General features: G+C 39.5%; 3 protein-coding genes across 3 annotated transcripts; 2 read left to right on the top strand and 1 right to left on the bottom strand.

Annotated features, from left to right (window-relative positions):
* Positions 1-102: 102 nt before the first annotated feature.
* On the top strand, positions 103-9,170 carry LOC145489754 (branched-chain-amino-acid aminotransferase-like). The gene is made up of 13 exons (XM_081468797.1): positions 103-742; positions 1,312-1,344; positions 1,748-1,948; positions 2,470-2,580; positions 2,777-2,896; positions 3,280-3,443; positions 3,822-3,909; positions 4,266-4,320; positions 4,802-4,887; positions 5,008-5,076; positions 6,214-6,285; positions 7,062-7,133; positions 7,552-9,170. Exons 1-13 carry the CDS (start codon positions 641-643, stop codon positions 7,591-7,593), a joined length of 1,215 nt encoding a protein of 404 aa, XP_081324923.1. The 5' UTR covers positions 103-640; the 3' UTR covers positions 7,594-9,170.
* A 466-nt stretch (positions 9,171-9,636) lies between these two features.
* LOC145489270 (uncharacterized) lies at positions 9,637-12,840 on the bottom strand. The gene has a single exon (XM_081468233.1). It carries the CDS (start codon positions 12,838-12,840, stop codon positions 10,261-10,263), a length of 2,580 nt encoding a protein of 859 aa, XP_081324359.1. The 3' UTR covers positions 9,637-10,260.
* A 2,401-nt stretch (positions 12,841-15,241) lies between these two features.
* On the top strand, positions 15,242-22,227 carry LOC145489757 (lipoyl amidotransferase LIPT1, mitochondrial-like). Its single transcript, XM_081468799.1, has 11 exons — positions 15,242-15,712; positions 16,669-16,727; positions 17,868-17,931; positions 18,776-18,796; positions 18,899-18,988; positions 19,267-19,422; positions 19,817-19,924; positions 20,450-20,665; positions 21,016-21,090; positions 21,207-21,312; positions 21,761-22,227. Exons 1-11 carry the CDS (start codon positions 15,632-15,634, stop codon positions 21,883-21,885), a joined length of 1,101 nt encoding a protein of 366 aa, XP_081324925.1. The 5' UTR covers positions 15,242-15,631; the 3' UTR covers positions 21,886-22,227.
* The last annotated feature ends 110 nt before the right edge of the window (positions 22,228-22,337 follow it).

Raw genomic sequence — 22,337 nt, forward strand, 5'->3', positions numbered from 1 at the left:
AGTATCAGTACAGTGTAGATGAGTGAAAGATAATTGGCAAAGACTTTAAACAGGTGGGGTCATAGCCTGCGTAGCAGTCCTTTCCGTCCTAGCCCCCCCCTCCCCCTCCACCCCCCTTAGCGGGAGAAAGCGAGAGCTTAGGGGAAGTCGCGCGAACGCATGGGGCGAGGGCAAAAAGTTAGGAACGGAGGGGATGGTTTTTTGTTGTTGTTATCTCTGTCTCCATGCCCTCGCGCGACTCCTGCTTGCCTGAAAGGAAACGGAAAAGACTGCTACGCAGACTAGTGGGGTCATGTCAGAAGTCAGCGGTATAGAAAAGTTGAGAAGCCGCGAGAAGTCTGGAGAGAAAGATCTCTGGGGAACTCGTTGAAGCTTTCCTGTATCTTTTACCTTGTACTTCATTAGGAAGCCTGTTCTCAAGCTAAGCGAGAATTTGGCTCAATTCAGGGCATTTCTAACCCGCGATCACGCATTCTTTTTCCCTCTTGGCCGGCAGAATTCGAAAAAAAAGAAGAACACCTGATCGCAGGCTCGCGCCTGACCACACCCCCACCCCGCCTACTTTGACAGCCAATCATAATACGTATGTTAATCGCCAAAACCGCACCAGGAGCTCACGGAAATCATAAAAAAAAGCAAGATGGCGTCGCGTGTTACGAAGTTTGGTTCGATTTGTGTTAGTTCTTTCCGGCTTTCTGCTTTTTCAAGCACATCAGCTAAACAACTAAAGCCGCACCTCCTGGTAAGGTTTCCATGTGCTTGCTTTTAGTGATCTGCAATCTTTGTGAGGCGCTACAATTTCAGTATTCGGTAAATCAATTATGTCACGATCACTGCTAATTTGGAAATTTCGCAGATTATTTGCAAATTTATAATCTTCTGGGGATTCCGTTTTTGTCCGGCGAAAATGACTACTTCTATTGTTACTTTGCGATGAAATGATTTTAATATTGCTGTCCTTTCTTTGTATGTAGATCTAACTTATCATAAAACCAACCACCATAAAATTAATATTGATGTAAGCTTTACATTAAAACGAAGCGGCGATTGCAATTTTAATTTCAGTTTGCTCTGTTTGAGAGACAGTCCTAAATTTGTGTAACACAAAGTAGTACGAAGCTAAGTAATATTACTGGCGTTGTTAACAACCACAAGATGAGCAATTAGATTGGCTTATCTTTTAAAACCGGCTTGATCACCAGCTTGTCAATTATTTTACACTTAATTATTTTACTAATTATTTGACGCATTTTACAATTATTTTACACATTATCAGTTATTTTACACATATTGTCTGCTGTTAATCTGTAGATTCGAGGGCTTTCCACAGATTCCGATATTAAGGTATGTAACACGCATGTAAGCTACATTTATTGTTGCATTTATCAAATTTATGGAGTGCAATCAATGCGAGCAGATTAATTGTAGTTTCATGTGGCATGGCAGAATTAAAGCTAGAAGTAAAATAATTGTTAAGTCATTTTTTTATGTATTCCCAACATTACTAATCAAACTATTCAGTCATCAAACTCAGTCCAACCCAGTTGAACTTAATTGAATGATACGGTTTGAACCAGCCTTTGGTCTACATGAACACTGTATTTAGATCACTTTGTGGTCATAGCACCTTATTTTGGACTAGGCATATTACTGCCCACATAAACTATTTTCACAACCACCCCCCTCCAGAACATCATACTCTCCCTTTGTATCACTATCACATTTAATTTATCTTTGTTATCTGTAGTATGACAGCCTTGTAGTTGAACCGATCAAGACTCCGAAGCCCAAGCCAGATATCAATTCGTTAGTATTTGGCGCAGAGTTCACAGATCACATGCTCAGTGTTGAATGGACTGCTGACAGTGGTTGGGGTGAGCCAAAAGTGATGCCATATCAAAACTTGTCTCTTGCTCCATCGTGCTCAGTATTTCATTATGCTTTGGAGGTAAGTTAGGATTGATTGTTGACACTACTAGTAAGAGAGATTACATTCTTACTACTTATGTTGTGATCTCAGGGGGTTCTCTACAAAGTTCTATACAGGTAGGCCCTGGCCCGAGGTTCAACCCCTTACCCTTTGGTATGTCATTTTGACAGAAAAGGTGCCGGTACCCCGTTTGTATACCGTTAATTGAAAAAAAGGTGCCCCTTTCACATACTTTCATAACTGGCCAGTATTGTGAATGAATTGCTAAAAAAGGATCAATTGATTTTGGTGACATATCTGAGATGGACGGCCCAGAATAGCCCACACTTTTTGCCCCAGACCACATGACCCAAAAACAATCGACCGCAGCAAAATATTGAGGCCCAGGAACTATGCAACCTTTACATACCTAAAGCATGAAAAAGGTGCCCCTTTTGGGCAGGACCTCCAGGGAGTATCCCCCGGGATCCCGAGAGGAGGAACCTTTGCCTAGCATTTGAAAATAAGGTAATGTTTATGTATATTTTTTTTGTTGGTAGTGTTTTGAAGGGATGAAGGCCTACAGAGGAGATGACGGCAAAATCAGATTATTTCGACCAATGGAGAATATGAGAAGGTTAAACAGATCAGCTGACAGAGCATGCCTTCCAGTAAGTGAATTGATAACACTCATAAGTCAATATTTCCCAATATTTTCATTAGTCTTTTTTCTTTAAATTATCTTTCTTTATACACAAAAAAAAAAAATCATCAGGGTTTACAAATACAATGCATAATGATCATCATCAAATCAGATTGGATGAAGGTATGCCATGAGAATTCAATAATTGTCACTCCTTATTGCAGGGTTTTGATGGAGAAGAATTCCTCAAGTGTTTAAAACACCTTATTAGCATTGAAAGAGAATGGGTTCCATATTCTAACAAGTGCTCACTGTACATCAGGCCAACACTTATAGGAATACAGGTAAGACTTGCAGTAACTGCACTGGGCTTGTATTTCTTTGGTCAGTATAAACTTTCATTTGCTCATCAATTAATTGATTAATTTAGAGAGATGTAATAAGAATGAGTTGTGGACTACAATACCCTAGTTTCACCTCAACGGTAAACTGTAAAATTATAACTTGGGGTCAATGTTTCTCACTCACAGAAATAGTAATGTTTTAAATGTACATTTTAATTGTCCTTTTAATTAACCTGTCCCTTCAATATTCTATTTTTTATCTATGATGTTAGTGACCGTGCGTGATCCAAGACCAACAAGTATTTTGTTGAATTAAATATAAGTCTTTAAATAACAAACTTTCTGTGGTACCTTTTGTGTTTGACATCCCTCTTATCCTTCAGCCCACCCTTGGAGTGAACAAGTCTTCATCTGCCCTGTTGTATGTCATTTTGTCGCCAGTTGGTCCATACTTTAAGACTGGTACATTCAGCCCTGTTGCTCTGTTGGCTGATCCTTCCTTTGTAAGAGCCTGGCCAGGAGGCTGTGGAGACTCCAAGATGGGAGGGTACGTGGCACTGCAATGTAGCAATTGGCAAGCAAAAGTCTCATTTTGGAATTAAAATTAATTTCTTAAATGTATAACTATTAATTAAATGTAACTCAATTCCTATAGTGAGTTTGGGATGCCTGTGCCCTCAGCTGACTGATCCACACAGCGACTACATACTGTAAAAATGGCTCTGCATGTGTCATAACAATACTTTTGGTACAATTCTTCAAGTTGTCAACCCTGTGCTGTTTTTGATGTTATTGGCATAATATTGGCATTTCTAGCATTATTGACATTATGAAAAACTAATTCAAGGCTGTGATAATTGGAGATAACTAGTGTGTGTAATTAATTTAGTAAAATAAGGTTTTTCATTTAATTCAAAATTTACAGAAACTATGGCCCCACCATCCTTGCTCAACGGCATGCAGAAATGCAAGGTTTGCAGCAGGTTCTGTGGTTGTACGGTGAAGATCGTCAGGTGAGAGGTCTTGAATTTATTATATGACTGGGTGGCAGTAATTATTTGACATTGGCTAAATAATAGCAATTATATTTTGAGAAAAAAAAACGTTTTCTGTTCATTAAATGACCTTAAATGTTTGGGACTCATCATTGGTTTGTTTCTTCACTCACACTTGATTACTCATTGGTTCGTCTATTTCTTCTTTGTTGGTCATAATGCTTAATTGTCAGTATCATAGACCACATAGACGTGTTTTTATATTATTTTCTGGCAGCAAAATCCTAACTTCATTGTCCTGTTTGGCCAGCATATCTGTGCAGAAAAGAATTCTTTTTATTCATTTTTCCAGTTTCATACTTTTTATCTTACAGATTACAGAAGTTGGCACCATGAACATATTCATGTTTTGGATAAATAAGAATGGAGGTTAGTCTCTAAATAATGAAACAAAGGCTCTCTCTTTTTTAATGTCGTTCAAAAGACATCAGTTAATGTGTGATATTATACCTGCAGGGAGTCCCATATAAAAAGGACGGAGGTGTTCGTCGTACCTTTTAGGGGCTAAAAAGGCAGGTTTAGTGCTGTTCATTCTCAAAGGGTCCACAGTGGGAGCCTTTGCAGTACCTTTTAGGGTATTGAGCTGAAGAAAGTCAGTGTCAGTTAATGTGTTGCTTTAGAATATTTGGTACCTCTTAGGGTTGGAAAAAATTTTCATGCCACACCAACAAAGTAGGATCTTGGTACCTCTTAGGGGTTCTGTTCAAAATTTCCGAAGACCACCCTTAAAATTTTTATATTGGAGTTCCTCCCCACCCCCCCCCCCCCCATATTATAAAAACCATAAAATGAATACAATGGTGTTTGCTTCTGTTTATTTGCTAACAATGTATGCATCTTGCTTGTTTAGAAAAGGAGCTGATTACCCCACCCCTCAATGGTTTAATTCTTCCGGGAATCACACGGAAATCTTTGTTGGAGCTGGCTAAGAGCTGGGTGAGTTTATGCTCAGGACTATAGTTGCTTAGTTAGCTACTAGATTCCATTCAATTCAGTTCTAAATAATATTTAATTTCTAGTTAAAACTGAGGTGAATCTCCTCTTTCTTCCTCTCAGGGAGAATTCAAAGTGACAGAAAAGGAATTCACTATGGATGACGTTATTGAAGCTTCACAGGAAAACAGGGTACAGACTGTTCAATCTTCAAACTACAATTAAACCTCCACTAACGGCCACCTCTCTACAACAGCCAACCCCAAGGGGGCACTCCCAGAAAAATTGGGTGGGGGTGTGTGGCCCGTTTCACAAAACCAGTACCCTATTTATGACCAAAATCTGCAATTTTCCCTGCTTTATTTATGACCTGAAAAGGTAGCTTCTTCTAATAAACATACCCAGTTCAAGACTAAAGTGCAAAAACCATACCCTATTCATGACCAAAATGGCTGAAAATCCTACCCTTTGGGGCACCCTATATAACTCACATAAGGAAGTAACCCTCTGGGAGCCAAACCTATACAATACATCTTGTTTAAGACACGAATCTCTGATTTTGCTACCTTAAAGACAGCATTCTTTATTTTGTGACCCTGTTAAGTTGTGTCAGTAGTCATTAGTTCATCCCTCTGGCAAATTGTGTATTGTTGCTCTTGTTTGGCGTCATTGTTAACTGGCATAGAATTAAACGGTATGTTTCTTGAGCAACCTGCAAAAGATGCCCTGGTTAGACTGTATAACAAGTAACATCCATACCTTATGAACAGGCCAGAAATTCACATATATGCTGCTCAAGGTAACTATTGAACATTCAAGAACTGTTATTCACTTAAATACAGTCGAACCTCTGGTTGCGACCACCTCTCGTAAGCGACCACCTTTCCTCAGAGACCAGTTTTCCAAAATACCAAAAGTGTCCAAGTCAAATCACTATATCTGGAACCTCTTGTAAGCGACCACCTCTCGTAAACGACCGCGACCACTTTTAGAGCTAAAAGTTTGAAATTTTGTTTTGTTTTTAACTTCCCATAAGCGACAACGTGTTAGATAATAGAGCGGAAACTGGATTATAAGATGTCGTAACATTATGGTATCCCTGGATAGTACAAAAGACGGAACTTTCTCAATGGGAAGTACCGTATTTTTCTCGAAATTGACTTCTCATATGAATAAAACATGGGGTAAGTCTCTGCGGTTACCATCTGGTTATGAGGCAAAATTTCGTAACAATATGTTCTGAGCTGTCGTAAGCGACCACCTAGGCTTGACATTTTGGGTGGTCGCTTACTGGAGGTTCGACTGTTCTACTAATTCTAACCTTTGCAGGTTAAAGAGATCTTCGGAGCTGGTACCGCTTGTGTAGTGTGTCCAGTGAACAGAATTCTTTACGAGGGACAGGTAAGAATTCTTAGTTCACTTCAAGCAAAAAATATAAAGCCTCTGCGTACTCATCTATAAAGATTTTTATCTGATATGAGCCTCTAAATGAGCTAACTCACGGTATTTTCGCCACGTACGAAATTTTTTCAACACAAATGTTAGCGAAAGAAACATACGACGTTTCCTAATAGTCATATGTTTTCTTGTCACTTAACGTATTTTGCCACCTTATGCGCATAATTGTAGATCCATGTATGATGCAAAAACCAAGCTACACATTTACTTGACCATGACATCCGACGATGTCGAAACGTCGTATATTTCTTTCGCTAATACTTGTGTTGACAATATTCCCTCAAGCCTTACTTATTCGATATGTACTATATTACCTTTGAATTGAAGAAAACCTGAAAATTGTAGTTTACTAAGGTAGAAAAACACCAAAGAGATAATTGTAAACCATAAAGGGACAAGGATGGTTAAGGATGGAGAAGATTAACACGGATTGCAAAGGACAACTTGAAAAAGTTAGGCTGCATTTTTTAAGATGCGCAAATCGTGACTTAGCTCCTTTGACATTTGCAGGGTGAATAAGAAACTTAGCAGGTACTGTGGTCAAATAACAGTCTGTAAATTTACCTTTGGGCGTTGATATACTTTTCAAAAATCTTGGCGTTGGGTTCTCTCTCTCTCTTCCAGTCTTCCAACTCCCCTGTGCCTTTTCGTTCTTGTCCTTCCTACGTTAACACAACGATGTAAGTTTTTCATTGTAGTTCTTCTTTTTCTTTCTTTAGAACATCATGATTCCTACCATGGAGAACTTAGAGATTACAAAAAGATTTTACGACGAGCTGACTGCAATCCAGGTGCGTAAGACAGCTTGAAAACTTACAGGACTAGAAAAAAAAACTGGCATGTTTTGGAAACAAGTTCAGTTTTTATAGAAGTATTTTCTGTTGCTAGGGAGGACTAACGTGACTGCCTAAAAATGCTTTATCGCAGAGGAAAATATATTAAAGCTTGGAAAATAGATGGAGGGAACGCAGTCTGAAGCTGACGTGATAGTCAGCGATTTACAGAAAATTTCACTTAATACCATTGATACACAATCAAGCAAACAAGTGATGTGAATAAACAAACTCACCATCTTGATGTTGTATCAAACTCATGTAACTGGCATTAAAAGAAAGTTATGATGTTTAGTAAGGAGAATTAACAGTTTGAAGCTAGCACTGAGTGTTATTTTAACTCATGAAACCATTTTTTTTGTATATTTTCTTTCAGTATGGTCGTACTCCGTCTCCCTGGAGCGAAATAGTCGATTAAAGACGAAGAAATGCAGGCAACAATTAGACCTTTTTATACTGAACAAAGCAATTCCATTGGAACAAAACTAGTCTTAGAGCACTTCGAGTCTTAGGCCGCGAACCTTGTTTGCACAGCGAGGGATGCAACAAGTCCGTACTTTGCTGCGGGAGTTTCAACACAATCTTGTCGCTAAGTAAGGCCCCATCCACACTATGCCGGAGAAATATGGCAACCCAACAATCACCGGAGGCAGAAAAGCTTGAGTATGCTCATGAGGGTTAGGGTTAATCACATGACTAACAAGACGTCATCTTTTTCGAAAACCTCCGTTTTCAAAATGTTTTCCTTCCACACCATACTAAAACGCAAAGTCGCCGTTTTCAAATCCTCCGGTTTAAAGAGCGTTTTCGAAACGCTCCGTTTTCGTTCTGGATTAGTGTGAACGGCAGGCCTTACCGTAGAAATAAAGCTGCGTTTTCAAATTCTTCCCGGCGCAGTTTAGACGGGGCCTAAAAAACGTATGACTGGAAAGAACGATTTCTTCATGACCGTTGGCGTCGGTTTAAGAACTCGAAAAACCGATGTACACTGAGTGGTAGGAGTTGCATTTCATGGAGTAATGTTAAGGACGCCAGCGAGCATATGGAAATCAATTTTGCGTGTACTCTATATAAATATACAAAAAACGTATTTTTCATATATTTTAACCCCAGTCGACTATCAATTATTTAATTCTGTCAAAGGTATGTCCGGTTTAAAGGGTCTGTTTTACAGTGTAAATGCGCATGTAGTTTGACACTGCAGTCAGTACCACGCGCCATCCGGGATGTTTTGCTTTTTTCCTTTTTTCTTTTTCGTGCGGTTGTGAAATCAACTTTAATTTGTCTTTGGAAAACCCCACTGACTCGCCTTTGAGCTTTTACATGCAAGGAGCAACTTCATATACCTCCTTTTGAGGACATCAAATTTCCTCACGACCTTCACACACAATGCAAAACATGCTGCGAGAACCATCCACAAATTACAAATTAAAAATTGTACACATGCGCAGATAAGTGTAACAGGCCCCTTAAAGTTTCTGTCTTTGCTCAAAGCAGATGTAATAAATATCGTTGGTAAACAACGTTACACAATGCAATTCGCATTTATCGAGACAATTTCGGAACGTTTTTGTGGATTTCCTTTTTTCTAAAGGTGGACTTTAGGAATACAATAATGATAGTGTTTTTTAAACACTCGAAATCGGAGAAAGGCTATGTTTTCCATTTTAATTTCCTTGGTTGTCCCAGTAAAATGCGGGGTAAATGTTATAGGTGTCGTGGACTTAAGTCAAAATAAAAGAAAAATAGATATTACGAGTAGTTTTTGAGCAGAGGTATGTTGTTATTTTGCTTTTTGTTGTAATCACATTTCATTTCAATGTGTGAAACTTTATTTATCTGGAAATGCGCTTTCATAAAATGTGAGTAGTTTATCTTAGTGTGCGCTTCGTGGTTATTTTATTTTTACGGGGATAGAAATTGAAGTCAACAGCAGCGCGAAATGCACCCTTCTGGCATGATTTACTGGACACAATCGATGAACTCAACTGGTACATCAGCTTCGTGGTTATTTTATTTTTACGGGGATAGAAATTGAAGTCAACAGCAGCGCGAAATGCACCCTTCTGGCATGATTTACTGGACACAATTGATGAACTCAACTGGTACATCAGCTTCGTGGTTATTTTATTTTTACGGGGATAGAAATTGAAGTCAACAGCAGCGCGAAATGCACCCTTCTGGCATGATTTACTGGACACAATCGATGAACTCAACTGGTACATCAGCTTCGTGGTTATTTTATTTTTACGGGGATAGAAATTGAAGTCAACAGCAGCGCGAAATGCACCCTTCTGGCATGATTTACTGGACACAATTGATGAACTCAACTGGTACATCAGCTTCGTGGTTATTTTATTTTTACGGGGATAGAAATTGAAGTCAACAGCAGCGCGAAATGCACCCTTCTGGCATGATTTACTGGACACAATTGATGAACTCAACTGGTACATCAGCTTCGTGGTTATTTTATTTTTACGGGGATAGAAATTGAAGTCAACAGCAGCGCGAAATGCACCCTTCTGGCATGATTTACTGGACACAATTGATGAACTCAACTGGTACATCAACGGGGATTACCTCTCCGGTATCCAGCACCAGGACCGCCATTTTCACCCCCACTCTCCCCCATCCCCCGTCTCTTCTCGGGTCATACGGTTGTGGTCCGTGACGTAGAAAACCATTGAAATTGGTACCGTGGCTTGGAGGATTAAAACAAAAGAAAGACATCGGGATCATGGGACAACTAAATAATTTCTTTTGTTTCAATCCCTCAAGCCTCCGAAAACCAAGTTAGAATTTAATATATCGAAACTGGTCAGTCTCGTTTTCAATAGTTATCAATTTTCGCGTAACATTTTTCAAATTCATTATACGTCAGAATTATAATACTTCGAAAACTTACATCTTACACCGTAAAGACTAAAAGTGGGAAAGGGAATTTAAGAGCGGATCTCCAAGAGAAATGTATTGATATAGAAGCGAATTCTCTCAACTAGAACAGCAAAATACGGTGAGATCAGCAAGGAGATTTTCTATGTAGGCATTATGGATAAGAGTGTTTGGAATGTTCAGAACAGCGTTGTTAAAACCATTGATAGTCGTACAAACAATCATTCGGACTGTGAGGAGAATCCTGCTGTGAAATGCTTGTCAACGAGAGTTCGCTTGTCATGCCACTATGAACGGAAGATGTTCCCTGTTGCGAGACAGCGTTCGGAGAATTTATTAGCAGCGAAACGCTGCCAGCTGTTGAGCTGGGACAATGTTCGAGCTGTTGTTGTTGTTGTCGTTGTAATGTCTGAGGAGCTTCTGCCTCCAATTGCTTTTGATGCAATTGCTGAACTAGCAAGTGAGGCTGCTGAAACAGCATCAGCTGTTCCTGCGGTAGATATTGCGAGTTGATCATTTGTTGCGCAAGGAAAGCCTGCCGTTGTAGTTGAACTTGTTGCGTTTGTGTTTGAAACCACTGGCGCTCTTGGTTAAAGGAAATATCTGGTTCTGGGTGAGCTTGTCGCGCTTGCGTCTGAAGCCAGCCTTCTTGGTTGAAGAAAATGTTCGGTTGAGTTGGTGTGGACTTGGGTTCTGCCAGTTGCATGGGTGATTTTCTCGGCCCCTCTACTTCGTTGGTCATATGTTGATTTTCTTCCGAAGTGACGGCGTATTCGAGCTCTTGAAAACGATTGTCAAGAAGGGCTTGCTGTTGAATTTGAGCTTGTTGTGCTTGCGTTTGAAGCCAGCGCTCTTGATTGAAGAAAATGTCTGGTCGCGTTTGTGTGGAGTTGGACTCTTCCACTTGCATCGGTGAATGGTTTTGTTCAACTATTTCTTTTGTCATCTGTTGATTTGTTTCTGAGGTGATAGAGCTTTCAAGCTCTTCAGGACGATTTTGAACGATAATCTCTTGAAGTCGCTGGGAGCAAATGGCGGCACTTTCGGAGGCGGGTTTCACAGCTTCTGTACCCAAACAAACTCGACGCATTTCTTCAAATTTTAAAAGCATCTCTTTAGTCGTGGTATATTCACTCCCGACGTCATTTGAAGATCTTTCCTTCTCGAGTCGCTCTACCAGGTCGCGAATCTCTCCTTGAATCTTGATTTGCTTTTGAATTGCGGTGAGTTCTTCCACCTGTTTGTTAAAAGAGTTCATTACTTGCACGTATGTTTCCAACAGAAATCGGTGAAGAGATTGTTGAGCACCTGTTAGGTCCATTGGCAAATCAAGGCTCCTTAAAAACTGGAAGCTTTCTTGAAAATCAATGGGCTGATTATCATCCATATCAGTTGAGCTCGGAATCAACAATGCGCAATTGCTCTGGGTTTCCTCCGGTCCAGGAGTCCGAGCCACCGATGATTCCGACGTCGTGCTTCGAGTTGATTCTTGAGCGCTGGTTCTTTTAGATCTCAACTGGGCTTGAATCATTTCTCCAGCTCCGTTTTCCGAACACGGAGAAGCAACCGCTGGCAAATTCATCGAGCTCTGTGAAGAAGCCGACTTTCCATCTATGCCGTTTGTACCATTTAAAATCTGCGCGAAGCTCTCTTTGTCACGCGACAGGACCTCTGCTTGTTTTGCGCAAACTTCACGGAAAGGAACCACCCAAGTTAGACAGGTTACCGCCTGGGGTTTGGAAGTCCAATCGCTGTAAGACAAATGATAGCGAGATCGAAGCCAAACCCACGATTGTCCTTTTGTCATATGACGGTAATAACTTGTTGTTATTCTTCCCGTTAAAAGCAAAACTTTATGGTATTTGACCAAATCGTCCAGGTCGTCGACGTGGCAGAATTCATACAAAGAACTTCCACTTAGTTCCGAAGGGAAAAAGCCGAGGACGGCGGCGACGCGCTTGTCCAGGTAATCGTATTTCGCTTCCATATTCAATGTTGATGTAAATTTCGTTTGTCGGCCATCAGCTTTGAGGAGTGTTTTTTCAACTGGAACGTTCAAAGGCCTCGCTAGGATAATGAGGGATTCGGAAACTTCTTCGAAATTTTCATCATTTTCCCTGCTCAATAAATTTCTTACTATTGCTCCAAAGCAGCAAATTGTTTCAAAACCGTCCCCTTGACCGAACGGACCTCGTCGAAACTGACACCAAAACGGTTCAAAACGTGTTATGTTACTTTCACCAGAGGGACAAATGTCTGAGCTGTCTTTCAAAACGGAAAGCATTCCCTGGAAAGTAAATTGGTTCCGTGCATCAATAAATTCAAACACGTCACGTTGTAAGATGTGTACCGGTATATATCCTAAAGTAGACAGTGCATTGTCTGAAATATAAACAACCTTCCCTGTTTGATCTAAAGCGAACACCACCATGTCCATCGATTCCAGGTAAACAAAATCGAACTCGTCATCCGTAACGAAAGGAGGTTTCACATTTCTGATCAATTCATTGGCGGCCTTTTCAGCCGCCAATTTTTCCTGCTGAAGAAAATATTCACTGGTAAGTTTCAGAATGGAGCTCTTCTCTGTACTTCTCTTTGTATGACATCGATCCGCCAAACAGGACGCAAGCTCGTCGATAAGGCCGTTGAATTTATCACGACGTTTCTTTTCCAGTAGATTGCGGTCGCATCGCTTGCTTTCAGAGTCTTCGCTGTCCTGTACTTGTTGAGAATGCTGGTTTTTTTCCTGCGCTAACTTCGCTACCCTAGACATATCCCTTTTACAAGAACGGTGGAAAGGGAATAACTTCTTTTGTTTTTTGCCCATGAGATTATAATACTGCATGGGTATTGTTACGGCAGTGATGTGATTGGTTAAAAGGCTGGTTGTCGGTTTGCGGTGGCTCACGTACAAGTCTGTAAACACCTGGTTAATTGAAAACCAGCCAAATCACTGGCAAAAACACCCGGGGGGTACTCCCTGATATAGGCTATATAGGCATGTGCAGCCCCAAAGGGTAGGGTTTTTCAGCTGTTTTGGTCATAAATGGGGTATCGATTTTAGCTGGTTTTGGCCATTTTGGTCATAAATAGGGTATGGTTTTTGCACTCTAGCCTTGATATGGGTATGTTTTTAAGAAAAAGCCACTTTTTTCATCATTATCGAAAAGAAAATCAACAAAAGCCCCTCATGAATTATGTTTACGGCAATTTAACATTGGTCTGAACTAGGGAACTAATTATAACACAGGTCTGAAACAGGGTTTTGATTTAAGGGTCAGGTCAAAAATAGGGTAGGGAATATCGCAGATTTTGGTCATAAATAGGGTAAGGGTTTTGGGAAGCGGGCCGCACACCCCCACCCAATTTTTCTGGGAGTACTCGAGGGACTCGATCCCCAGTGGGCTTCGTTCCCAGGTGGTTTACAAATTTACATGTGCAGGATGTCACACCTGTTATGTCAGTGAAACCACTAGACATTTTGGCACCACGGTTCGTGAGCACTTACGCTCGGATCGCAATTCCCATGTCTGTAAACATCTTCAGGGTTCTGAGTCGTGTAAGAATCTACGCTCTTTTAATTGTTTTTCCATCTTAGACTCGGCTCTTACAAATTTCCAACTTAAGATCAAAGAAGCCCTTCATATTGAATGGATAAGACCCGCGTTGAATAAACAACTCAAACATGTTAATTTAACACTCCTACTTTAATTACTATTTGTATTCAGTGTTTTTCACAGATTTGTACTCGCACCTTTTTTGTATCCCTCAAGTATTATGTAACTTTTTCCCTGATCTGTACTATTATTCTACATTTGTAATTTACACCTACTTGTTACCTACTTTATATAAAGTCACTCACTTGTAAACATCCATTAACTGAAGATGGATACTGAGTATCCGAAACATGTCTTACAAATTTAAACGGTGTGTCAACTTTTTTAAATTTTTGATACCTACATATATAGCTCATATAAGGAAGTACCCCGAGGGCCTGCGCACAAATCCTTGTTCTAGACCCCCGACGAAGAAAACGAACACCGGAAGTCCCTTTCGAAATCTTTCTCAATTCTAATTGGTTATTGCCAATACTCCCGCGGAGCCCGCAAACGATTGCGAAAAATTTATAGAGGTGTTAAAAAAAATACAAAGCGACAGATAAATACGGAAAACCTGCAGACCTAAATGTATGGCAAATGGTCAAACGGTCAAACGGCTTTACTCCGCTTAAAAGTTCTCCTAATAACACAGCATAACATGCCCTTTACTGAACAAGTTTAAAGCAAAAAAAGGTTGAGAGACCGAAATTCAAAACCTGAAAACGGAAAAGTGCAACTGTCACGAACTGTAGGAGTGAGGCCCGGGGAGGGGGTGCTCCCTTATATGGGCTGGGTATGTGTGACCCCAAAGGGTAGGGTTTTTCAGCCGTTTTGGTCATAAATACGGTTTCGATTTTGACCATTTTGGTTATAAATAGGGTATGGTGTTAGCACTCTAGTCTTGAATTGGGTATTTTTCTTAGAAGAAGCTACTTTTTTATCATTATTAATAAGCCCGCAAACAAAAGCCCTTCATAACTTATGTTTGGAGCAACTGTGTCAGCCGCAACGGTCATAAATAGGCTATCGAATTTTTGGTCAGGTCATTAATAGGGTAGCAAAAACGCAGATTTTGGTCATAAATGGGGTAAGGGTTTTGGGAAGTGGGCTGCACATTCCCACCCAACTTTCTGGAAGTATCCTCCCCCGGAGAGTGAGGCTCTGTTAGAGGGGCTCCTTATGTTCCCAGTCTGAATTTCAAACCTTTTCACGTCGCAATTTCGGAAGGTTTGCATGTCGCTGTCGGAATTTCGTCCAAAGCTACCGATCTGTTTAACGTAAATGCGTTCTCCTAATTCTGTCCCCGAAACATTCTATTTTTGGATAATTATCAACCAAACTTACACTCTTTTTTTAATAAGAATATTGGGGTTTTTTTCGGCACAGGCTGAATATTCTTATTTTTCTGCCGATTTTAGGCTGAAAATATTCTTGTGGATATTCTTAGATTATAGCGTATGACATTTCTGTTTCCGAATGTATTCGGTGTCTGAGCGATTTGGTGGGTTTTGCGTTGACTGTTACTACACGTTATAAATGACTGTTATCAGTAACAGTCGAACAGTCAGCGCAAAACCCACCAAATCGCTCAAATTCGCCATTTTGAGCCGCAGAAACGACAATACACAACAACTAAGATAGGTTTACGTTTATTTTGAGCTTTAACATAGATGTTACTCGAAAAAAGTCTACGATATTTTAAAGACTCTTTAATATTCCCATACAGTTCCTTATCGAACATACAAACAGACGCAGAGCTTTCCCGCTTGTATGGCGTTCCTGTGGTCACTCCCAACTCGTACGAGGCCGTCGAGCCCTGGAGCACAACACGCCAGTACGCAGGCGTGAAATCGAAATTTTCCCAAAATGGCGGACAGCGTGCATGCGATTAGAGCTCGGAAATGGAGGTACATTTGCAAACCGGCAACGTTAGTTTAGCTGTAAAAAACATCGTTCTTTCAGAGAATGCGTTTGATTCCTCGCAAAGCGGATTTTTACAAATTTGCGTATTTGAAATGTCGCACATTCTCCCAGTGGACAGGTGAGGTCAGTTGTTTGTGAATTCTTTGACCTTGCTAACTTATTTCCAAGGTTGGGGTAAATATTTGTTCTTCACTGGCCTTTTTACTTTCACGAAACTTTTTTCCATACCGCCTAGCACCATAAATGAGATCCTTATTTTCGTATGAATACGTACACCCCCTAGAGTGGGTGGGGGGAGGGAGGGGGGGGGGGGGCGGGGTGAGGGGTACGCTACAAAGTTTTATACGGGGAGGTTTCGCCCCAGGGTCCTACCCCTTACCCTTTTGTATAGTATTTTGACAGAAGAGGTTCCCCCTCTTGTATAAATTTCATTGAAACAAATCTCCCTTCACATACTTTCATAACTGTCTGGTATTGAGAATAAATTGGCAAAAAAGGATGTCTTCCTGTCATTTTTATGTAGTACCTAATAAATGAAATGATATAGTCATAAGGTGTGTCTGTTCGAAATGTTCAGATTTCCTTACCCTGTCATAAACCTCAACTTGCGGAATCCTTACCCTTTTATATACCTGAAGCCTGAAAACTGTACCTCTTTCGGGCAGAACCTCCCCTTATAGGCCATTATAGGGTGTACCCTCCCCCTTGGGTGTACACTCCGCACATCATTGACTAGTGGGGTGGGGTAGGGAGACCATTTCGCACTGAATCTTATTTGAAGTGTGTTGTTTGGAATGGTCTTCAGTCATTTAATTAATTTTTTTTACATTTCCAAATGGTTATTATTCACCTGGAGTGGGTGAAATCTTGTGGCTTGTTGAGTTGGGGAGGGGGAATGAGGGGGAGGGGTGGGCAAGGAGGGAGGGAGTGTTATGTATTTTACAACCAAGCACTTGGTAACTAAGAAATGAGATATTTGGAGCAGTATGTTTTCATGTTTTCATGTTGAATGAGAACATTTTGTACTGATCGGACAGCCACAACAATTTATTGGTATTACATTAGTTTTTTGTGATTAGATTTCAGTGTATAGGTCATTATCACACAATCCTTTTGAAAACTTAGCATTTGAAGACTGGTAAGTGAGTTTTGAATTTTGTTTTAAAATGTTTTAAAACATTTTAAATTGCTAAATATAATAAACTGAAAATATGATATATGCAAACAGTGTCCACATTGTAAATAAAACCTAACACTCTCCATGATAACTGAACAAAATGTGTGGAACCAAGTAGAGACCCAGTGATCAAACTTTGGCATAAATCAATACGAAACTAGACACCATGAGTGCTCTCATATGACTGGTTGCAGTTTTAAAAGAGTGTTTTGTATTAAATTTCTTCTTAATCTTTATTAGTCCAGTTTCCATGTAATTACAGACAATCACAGTGATATGGAAACAAACATTGGAAGTCAACTGCAATGTAATGCATTCATCTGCAAAACCTTTAATTACGACTAGAACCATGTTTTAAACTGCCTAGACTTGAAAGAAAATGTCATTTTCCAGGGTTCTCAGAAGTTTTTTGCTCAGATAACTTGCAATATATGACAGGTGGCCACACAAGACTGAAAGAGCCTTGTATTGATACATAAGCCTGAGTAGACGGCACGGGTTTCATTAAGGGCCAGGTCCCAGGCAAATTGACTGGTTGTGAGGACAATTTTGCCTACCTAGTTTCCCATCCAGAGGAATCTTATATTAGAAGCCCATAGGGACTCCCATAAAAAAGAACAGCTGGGAGCTTGTCAGAAATTTTGAAAAGAAACCCTAAGAGGTACCACGATCCTGCTTTGTGGGTGTAGCTTGAAACTTTTTTCACCCCTAAGAGGGACCAATTCTAAAACAACACATTTATCTCCTGTTATATTTTTTTTAGCTCAATGGCCTAAATTAAGGTACCGTAAAAGCTCCCGCTGTGCACCTTTTGAGCTGAACGCCCTAAGAGTACCAAAACTGCCTTTATCAACCACTAAAAAGTACAATGAGCACCCCATCCCTTGTATATGGGAGCCCCTGCCCTGGGATTAGAAGTTCAGTTCAAATAGTTTTGCCTGCCTGTGAAAACCAGGTCCTGCTGAAGACATTAATGAATTTCCTGAGACAATTCCTTTATTTGCCTAAAGATAGGATGAAAATCCACCTAATGTGGCCTCTTACCTAGATCTCCAAGTGTCAGTTCATAGTGATCTTTATTTCAAGTTTATTTTCTTGCAGGGTTTATCTTAATGGTGACTTAACAAACAAAAGAATACTATTTTTGTGGAGAAATGAACCTACGGTAATTTTGTGTTTTTCATTTAAAAACCTGGTTTTGATAATGTGCAGTTCCAGAAGTTATCTAAACTCCCCTCACAGAAGGGATTGGAATTTTCTCGATCTGGGGGGGTGAGGCTTTCCCCAAGACCAAAACATTTAGAAAAATGTATCAAGCTTAAATGGAATTTCCAGAGCGGTGTGGAAGGGGGGTCTTGAAAAAAGATCCTTCCATGGGGGAGGTATGGATATTTTCTGGAACTACTCAATGTCTGTGAATGTGATAATGAAAATATAATAATAATAATAATAAAAGAAAAGGACCACGCTTTTCAGATTTAAATACATGTTTTGTTAGTCAAACTTTTGTCATCATCAGTTACAACTAGAATGAATTTGAATGAGTTCACTTGATATACAGCTTTAATTTGTACAATAGGTGTTACCTAGAATAACTTAGTTTACACAACACAAATAAAATACATGGAATCAAAAACAAAAGAACAACAAGCAAATGCAGAAAAAAAGTGCTGAAAAATGAAAATGAAAGAGACAAATTAACATGGTGAATTTGCTGATTTAAAGCATTCTTCTCCCAATTGATGATCATGGCTTCTTTAATTTTTACTTGAAACTTTGAAGTGGCAAAGTCTAAAATGGTGAAAGACTCTGCAGAACAAGTGTTACAACATTCCTCTGAAGCTTCAGGTCAGCATTGGCAAGTGCTAATTTCCAACACTGATTAGTATAAATTATAACAATTATTATTTTTTCAAACTCCCTTATTTCCATTTGAACTATTAGGCCATCATATACAAACAAAATTATAGAATAAAATTCTTTTATAAATTCTTGTTTTTTTTTTTCAGATTGTTATAGGAAGACATCAGGTTCGTTGAAATGGCTGCTCATCTTGATTAATTCTAAATCTTCACCTCTGATTTTTGTCAATGATGGTTGTGTTGATATAGTGTTATTCATATTCCTTTCAGAATCCATGGGTTGAATGCAGTATAAAGAATCTACAGCAATGTAATGTACACTTGGCAAGGAGAAAAAGTGGAGGTGGAACAGTTTACCATGTATGTGTTTTAGTACTTGAAAAGTTGACAAGTAATATTTGCACTTGAATGTCACAGACTTTATTTGTTGTCTTGGTAAAAATGAATAATTACTTCAAATACATTTAAGGCAAATCAGCGTATTGTACTTTTAGGCACATGATTTTGGGTTCTTTATGTATGCATTACGATTTAACACACATGAAACAATCAATAACGCTTGTCTCAAAGTATCTTCCATACTTTGTTAAGGCATGACTAATTCTCAGTTGTGGTTGCTTTTGTTTCAATCTCTCCAGGATTTAGGTAATGTCAATTTGTCATTCTTTACACCTCGGGAGTTATACAACCGTAAAGAAAACTTAGCCCTTATCGTAAAAGTTTTGCGAGAAAGATGGAAACTTGATGTTGAAGCTTCTCCCAGAGATGATATACTTGTTGATGGAAATTTCAAAATATCCTTTTTATCTTACAGTGACTCAATAACATGTTGAGGTAAAATTAAAAAATACAAAATTTAGAGAGGAAGCCACATCAGCCGTAGCTGGTTTCATGCAGGTCCTCTATCCTGGTCGAATTGGAATTTGAAGGTGCTGGTTTTTATGGAGGGAGGAAAACCAGAGAACCCGGGGAAAAACTCTTGGAGCAAGGCGAGAACTAACAACAAACTCAACCCACATATGGCAATGGACTGGAATTGAGCATTGGCGGGGGTGAGTGCTTTCACCACTGGCAGCGCCATCCAGCTTGTTCCCCTGCCTGGTCAATTAAACAGTGATAGCTATAGTCATAGGACATAGTCGAGCTAGTTGTTGATATATGAGTTACATTCCTTGACATTAAAGTTACATCTCAGGTTCTTCTTCTAAGCTTGGTCGAGCTGTGGCATTTCATCACTGTACATTACTCCTGGATGTAGATGAACGTTTACTCAAATTCCTTCTCCATCCTTCTTATGTAAGTTACATTAGTTGTACTGTACTCAGCTTAATGTTCTATCTTTAGTACCATTGTTAGTTTACTCAGTATACAATCTTGTTTTCCTATCTTTCCTGCCTTAAAACCATACAGATATTGTGTAAATGGTCATTAATGTACACCTATACATTGTAAGTGTGGAGGCATGGCCTCATAGTTACATGTAGTGCGCTTGTCTCCAGATCAAGTGGTGTGTATTTGAGCCCTGGCCTGGCAAGACACTTAACTTTCACAGTGCCTCTCTCCACTCAGGTGTACAAATGGGTACCAGTGAATTTAATGTTGGGAGTAACCCTGCGATGGACTAGCATCCCATCCAGGGAGAGTAGAAATATTCCTAGTCTCTTCATGCTACAGAAACCGGGATAAGTTGCAGCCTGATGAGCCACTTGGCTCGTATGCAGACTTAACCTTACCTTTTTATATATTTGTAAGGGACACCACCTGTCTGTAATCTGGTGCTGGGTATACCTCCAGTTCTGTTGTTGTTGTTTCTTTTTATAGACAGACTTCTCCAGTAAAGCTACACAAAGTGTTAAATCAGAAGTCATGAACTTATCCATGAAAGACTTGTCACTAAACTTTGATGCTGTAACAGAGGCACTGGCACAGTTGTTTTGTCAGATTTATGCTCCAGGAAAGGATGTTGAAATAAAGGATATTGATCCATCAAGAGAGGATCACTTTCCTGGAATAACAGCTTTCAAGGAGGAGCTCCAGGTATGTGACTAGCTGCCAAGATTGCTTTGATTTTAGTTTTAAACTGACATTTCCTTGGGCATCATGTATGAGAGTACAGTTGACTCCTGATAACTCAAACCCTTAATAACTCAAATGCAGGATTCTGGTCTTAATGCTAGAGGGAGTAGTACAAGATTAATGAAATGTACTTCTCAGAGTTTCTAGAGGTTGTGATGGAGAGACAAAACATACTGATTGCACTGTCACAGGAAACTTGTAAAACAGGATTTCTAAAATTTGTAGGTTTTCTTTTAGTCCTCGATTAGTCATTTACATGTAGCTGTTTTCCCTTGATGCTAATTTAACCTGATTTTTTTCATTTTGTCAAGGAGTGGAAGTGGATTTATGGCAAAACACCAAGATTTACTGTCACCTTTTCAACCACCCTTTCATCCAAACACATAGTAAGTCAAATGGGCCACCTTCACACGCAGTCAGTCTGCACCAGTTATAGGCTTTTATTTAAAACGTTTTCTCTATAAATGTTGTAAATAATAAATTTTGAGTTTCTTTCTTTTAGTCCCTGAAAATCACCTCTTATCATGGATTGATAGAAAATGTTGACATCCAGTGTGACGAAGAGGAAATGCACAGCCTCTTAACAGATCTTGTCAGTGGGTTAAAAGGTAAGCTGTACTGTCAAGAGTAATAAATTTATAGAAATTCAATGTGCTCATACAAACCTGTACAGTCAGTCAGTTATACTGCAAAACTGTTGTCAAATGTATCGGTCTGCTTTCATGTTACTATGCGTTTCCTTCTGTTTTACTTTCTCCTAGTCCTTAGCTAAAACATTTGGCAAACAGTATTCAACAGACATTGCTTCAGTCATGCTCAACTTCTGATTGCAATAATGACATCTGAGTAATAGCAAAGATATTGGTGCTGATGACATTATGGCAGTCTGTTTTAACAACCAGCCTCCGTTGTCATGGCTTAGAGGCTGAAGAATTTCTACAGAATATTTTTGAATAAATATTTGGAACTCTGCTATTCAGATTTTTTTAGGGAAATGAGGAAGAACAAAAAGATATAACAGTACTGCTATAATTTTGTTTAATTTTCCTTGCACAGGAGTGAAATTTGACGCTGGTGATATTGAGGTAGCACTGTTGGCTCATGTGAACTCTGCATCACTCACAGCATTAGATAGGCAGCTTTGTTACCAGTTTATACAATGGATTGTCCATGTTATATGAATCAGAACTAAAATGAAGTAAGTCTGATTGCAGCCATAAAATCTTGTACACTTGCTGACTGGTAAGCTGCCTGGGGCAAGCAGCTATATTATTCTCGTCTTAATATTGGCATAATAATATTTTATATTTATTATTTAACTACTGCCATGAGCAAAGGGTTTCTGGATGGAATGTGTAGAACCACTGTCTGTCCACTATTAGAGCTAGTCTCCTTCGCATCTGTTAGTGGGGAGAAGCATTACTCCCTGTGTCATGAAAATAAATTAATATTATTTTGCTATCAGAGCTTTCTGATTACTGAATTCTGGCTTCAGTTCTGTTCAGAAAGGGCGAGTCAAGTAATTACTACATAGTCAGCTTCTTGAACTGAAGATGTTTGTTAATGGAAATGTCAGGCTACATCTAACCCAACAACAGATCTTGGAGCTTACCAGTAATGGACTTGTTGAGGA

This window comes from Orbicella franksi, chromosome 6 (assembly GCF_964199315.1).
Source record: "Orbicella franksi chromosome 6, jaOrbFran1.1, whole genome shotgun sequence".
Taxonomy (NCBI): domain Eukaryota; kingdom Metazoa; phylum Cnidaria; class Anthozoa; order Scleractinia; family Merulinidae; genus Orbicella; species Orbicella franksi.

Coding starts and splice junctions, on each gene's coding strand:
- LOC145489270 (XM_081468233.1), bottom strand. CDS start 12,840: ATGTCTAGGGTAGCGAAGTTAGCGCAGGAAAAAAACCAGCATTCTCAA.
- LOC145489757 (XM_081468799.1), top strand. CDS start 15,632: ATGCGTTTGATTCCTCGCAAAGCGGATTTTTACAAATTTGCGTATTTG. Junction 17,932..18,775: donor TGTGGAGAAATGAACCTACG/GTAATTTTGTGT, acceptor TTTTTTTTTCAG/ATTGTTATAGGAAGACATCA. Junction 21,313..21,760: donor TCTTGTCAGTGGGTTAAAAG/GTAAGCTGTACT, acceptor TTCCTTGCACAG/GAGTGAAATTTGACGCTGGT.
- LOC145489754 (XM_081468797.1), top strand. CDS start 641: ATGGCGTCGCGTGTTACGAAGTTTGGTTCGATTTGTGTTAGTTCTTTC. Junction 743..1,311: donor AACTAAAGCCGCACCTCCTG/GTAAGGTTTCCA, acceptor GTTAATCTGTAG/ATTCGAGGGCTTTCCACAGA. Junction 2,897..3,279: donor CAACACTTATAGGAATACAG/GTAAGACTTGCA, acceptor CTTATCCTTCAG/CCCACCCTTGGAGTGAACAA.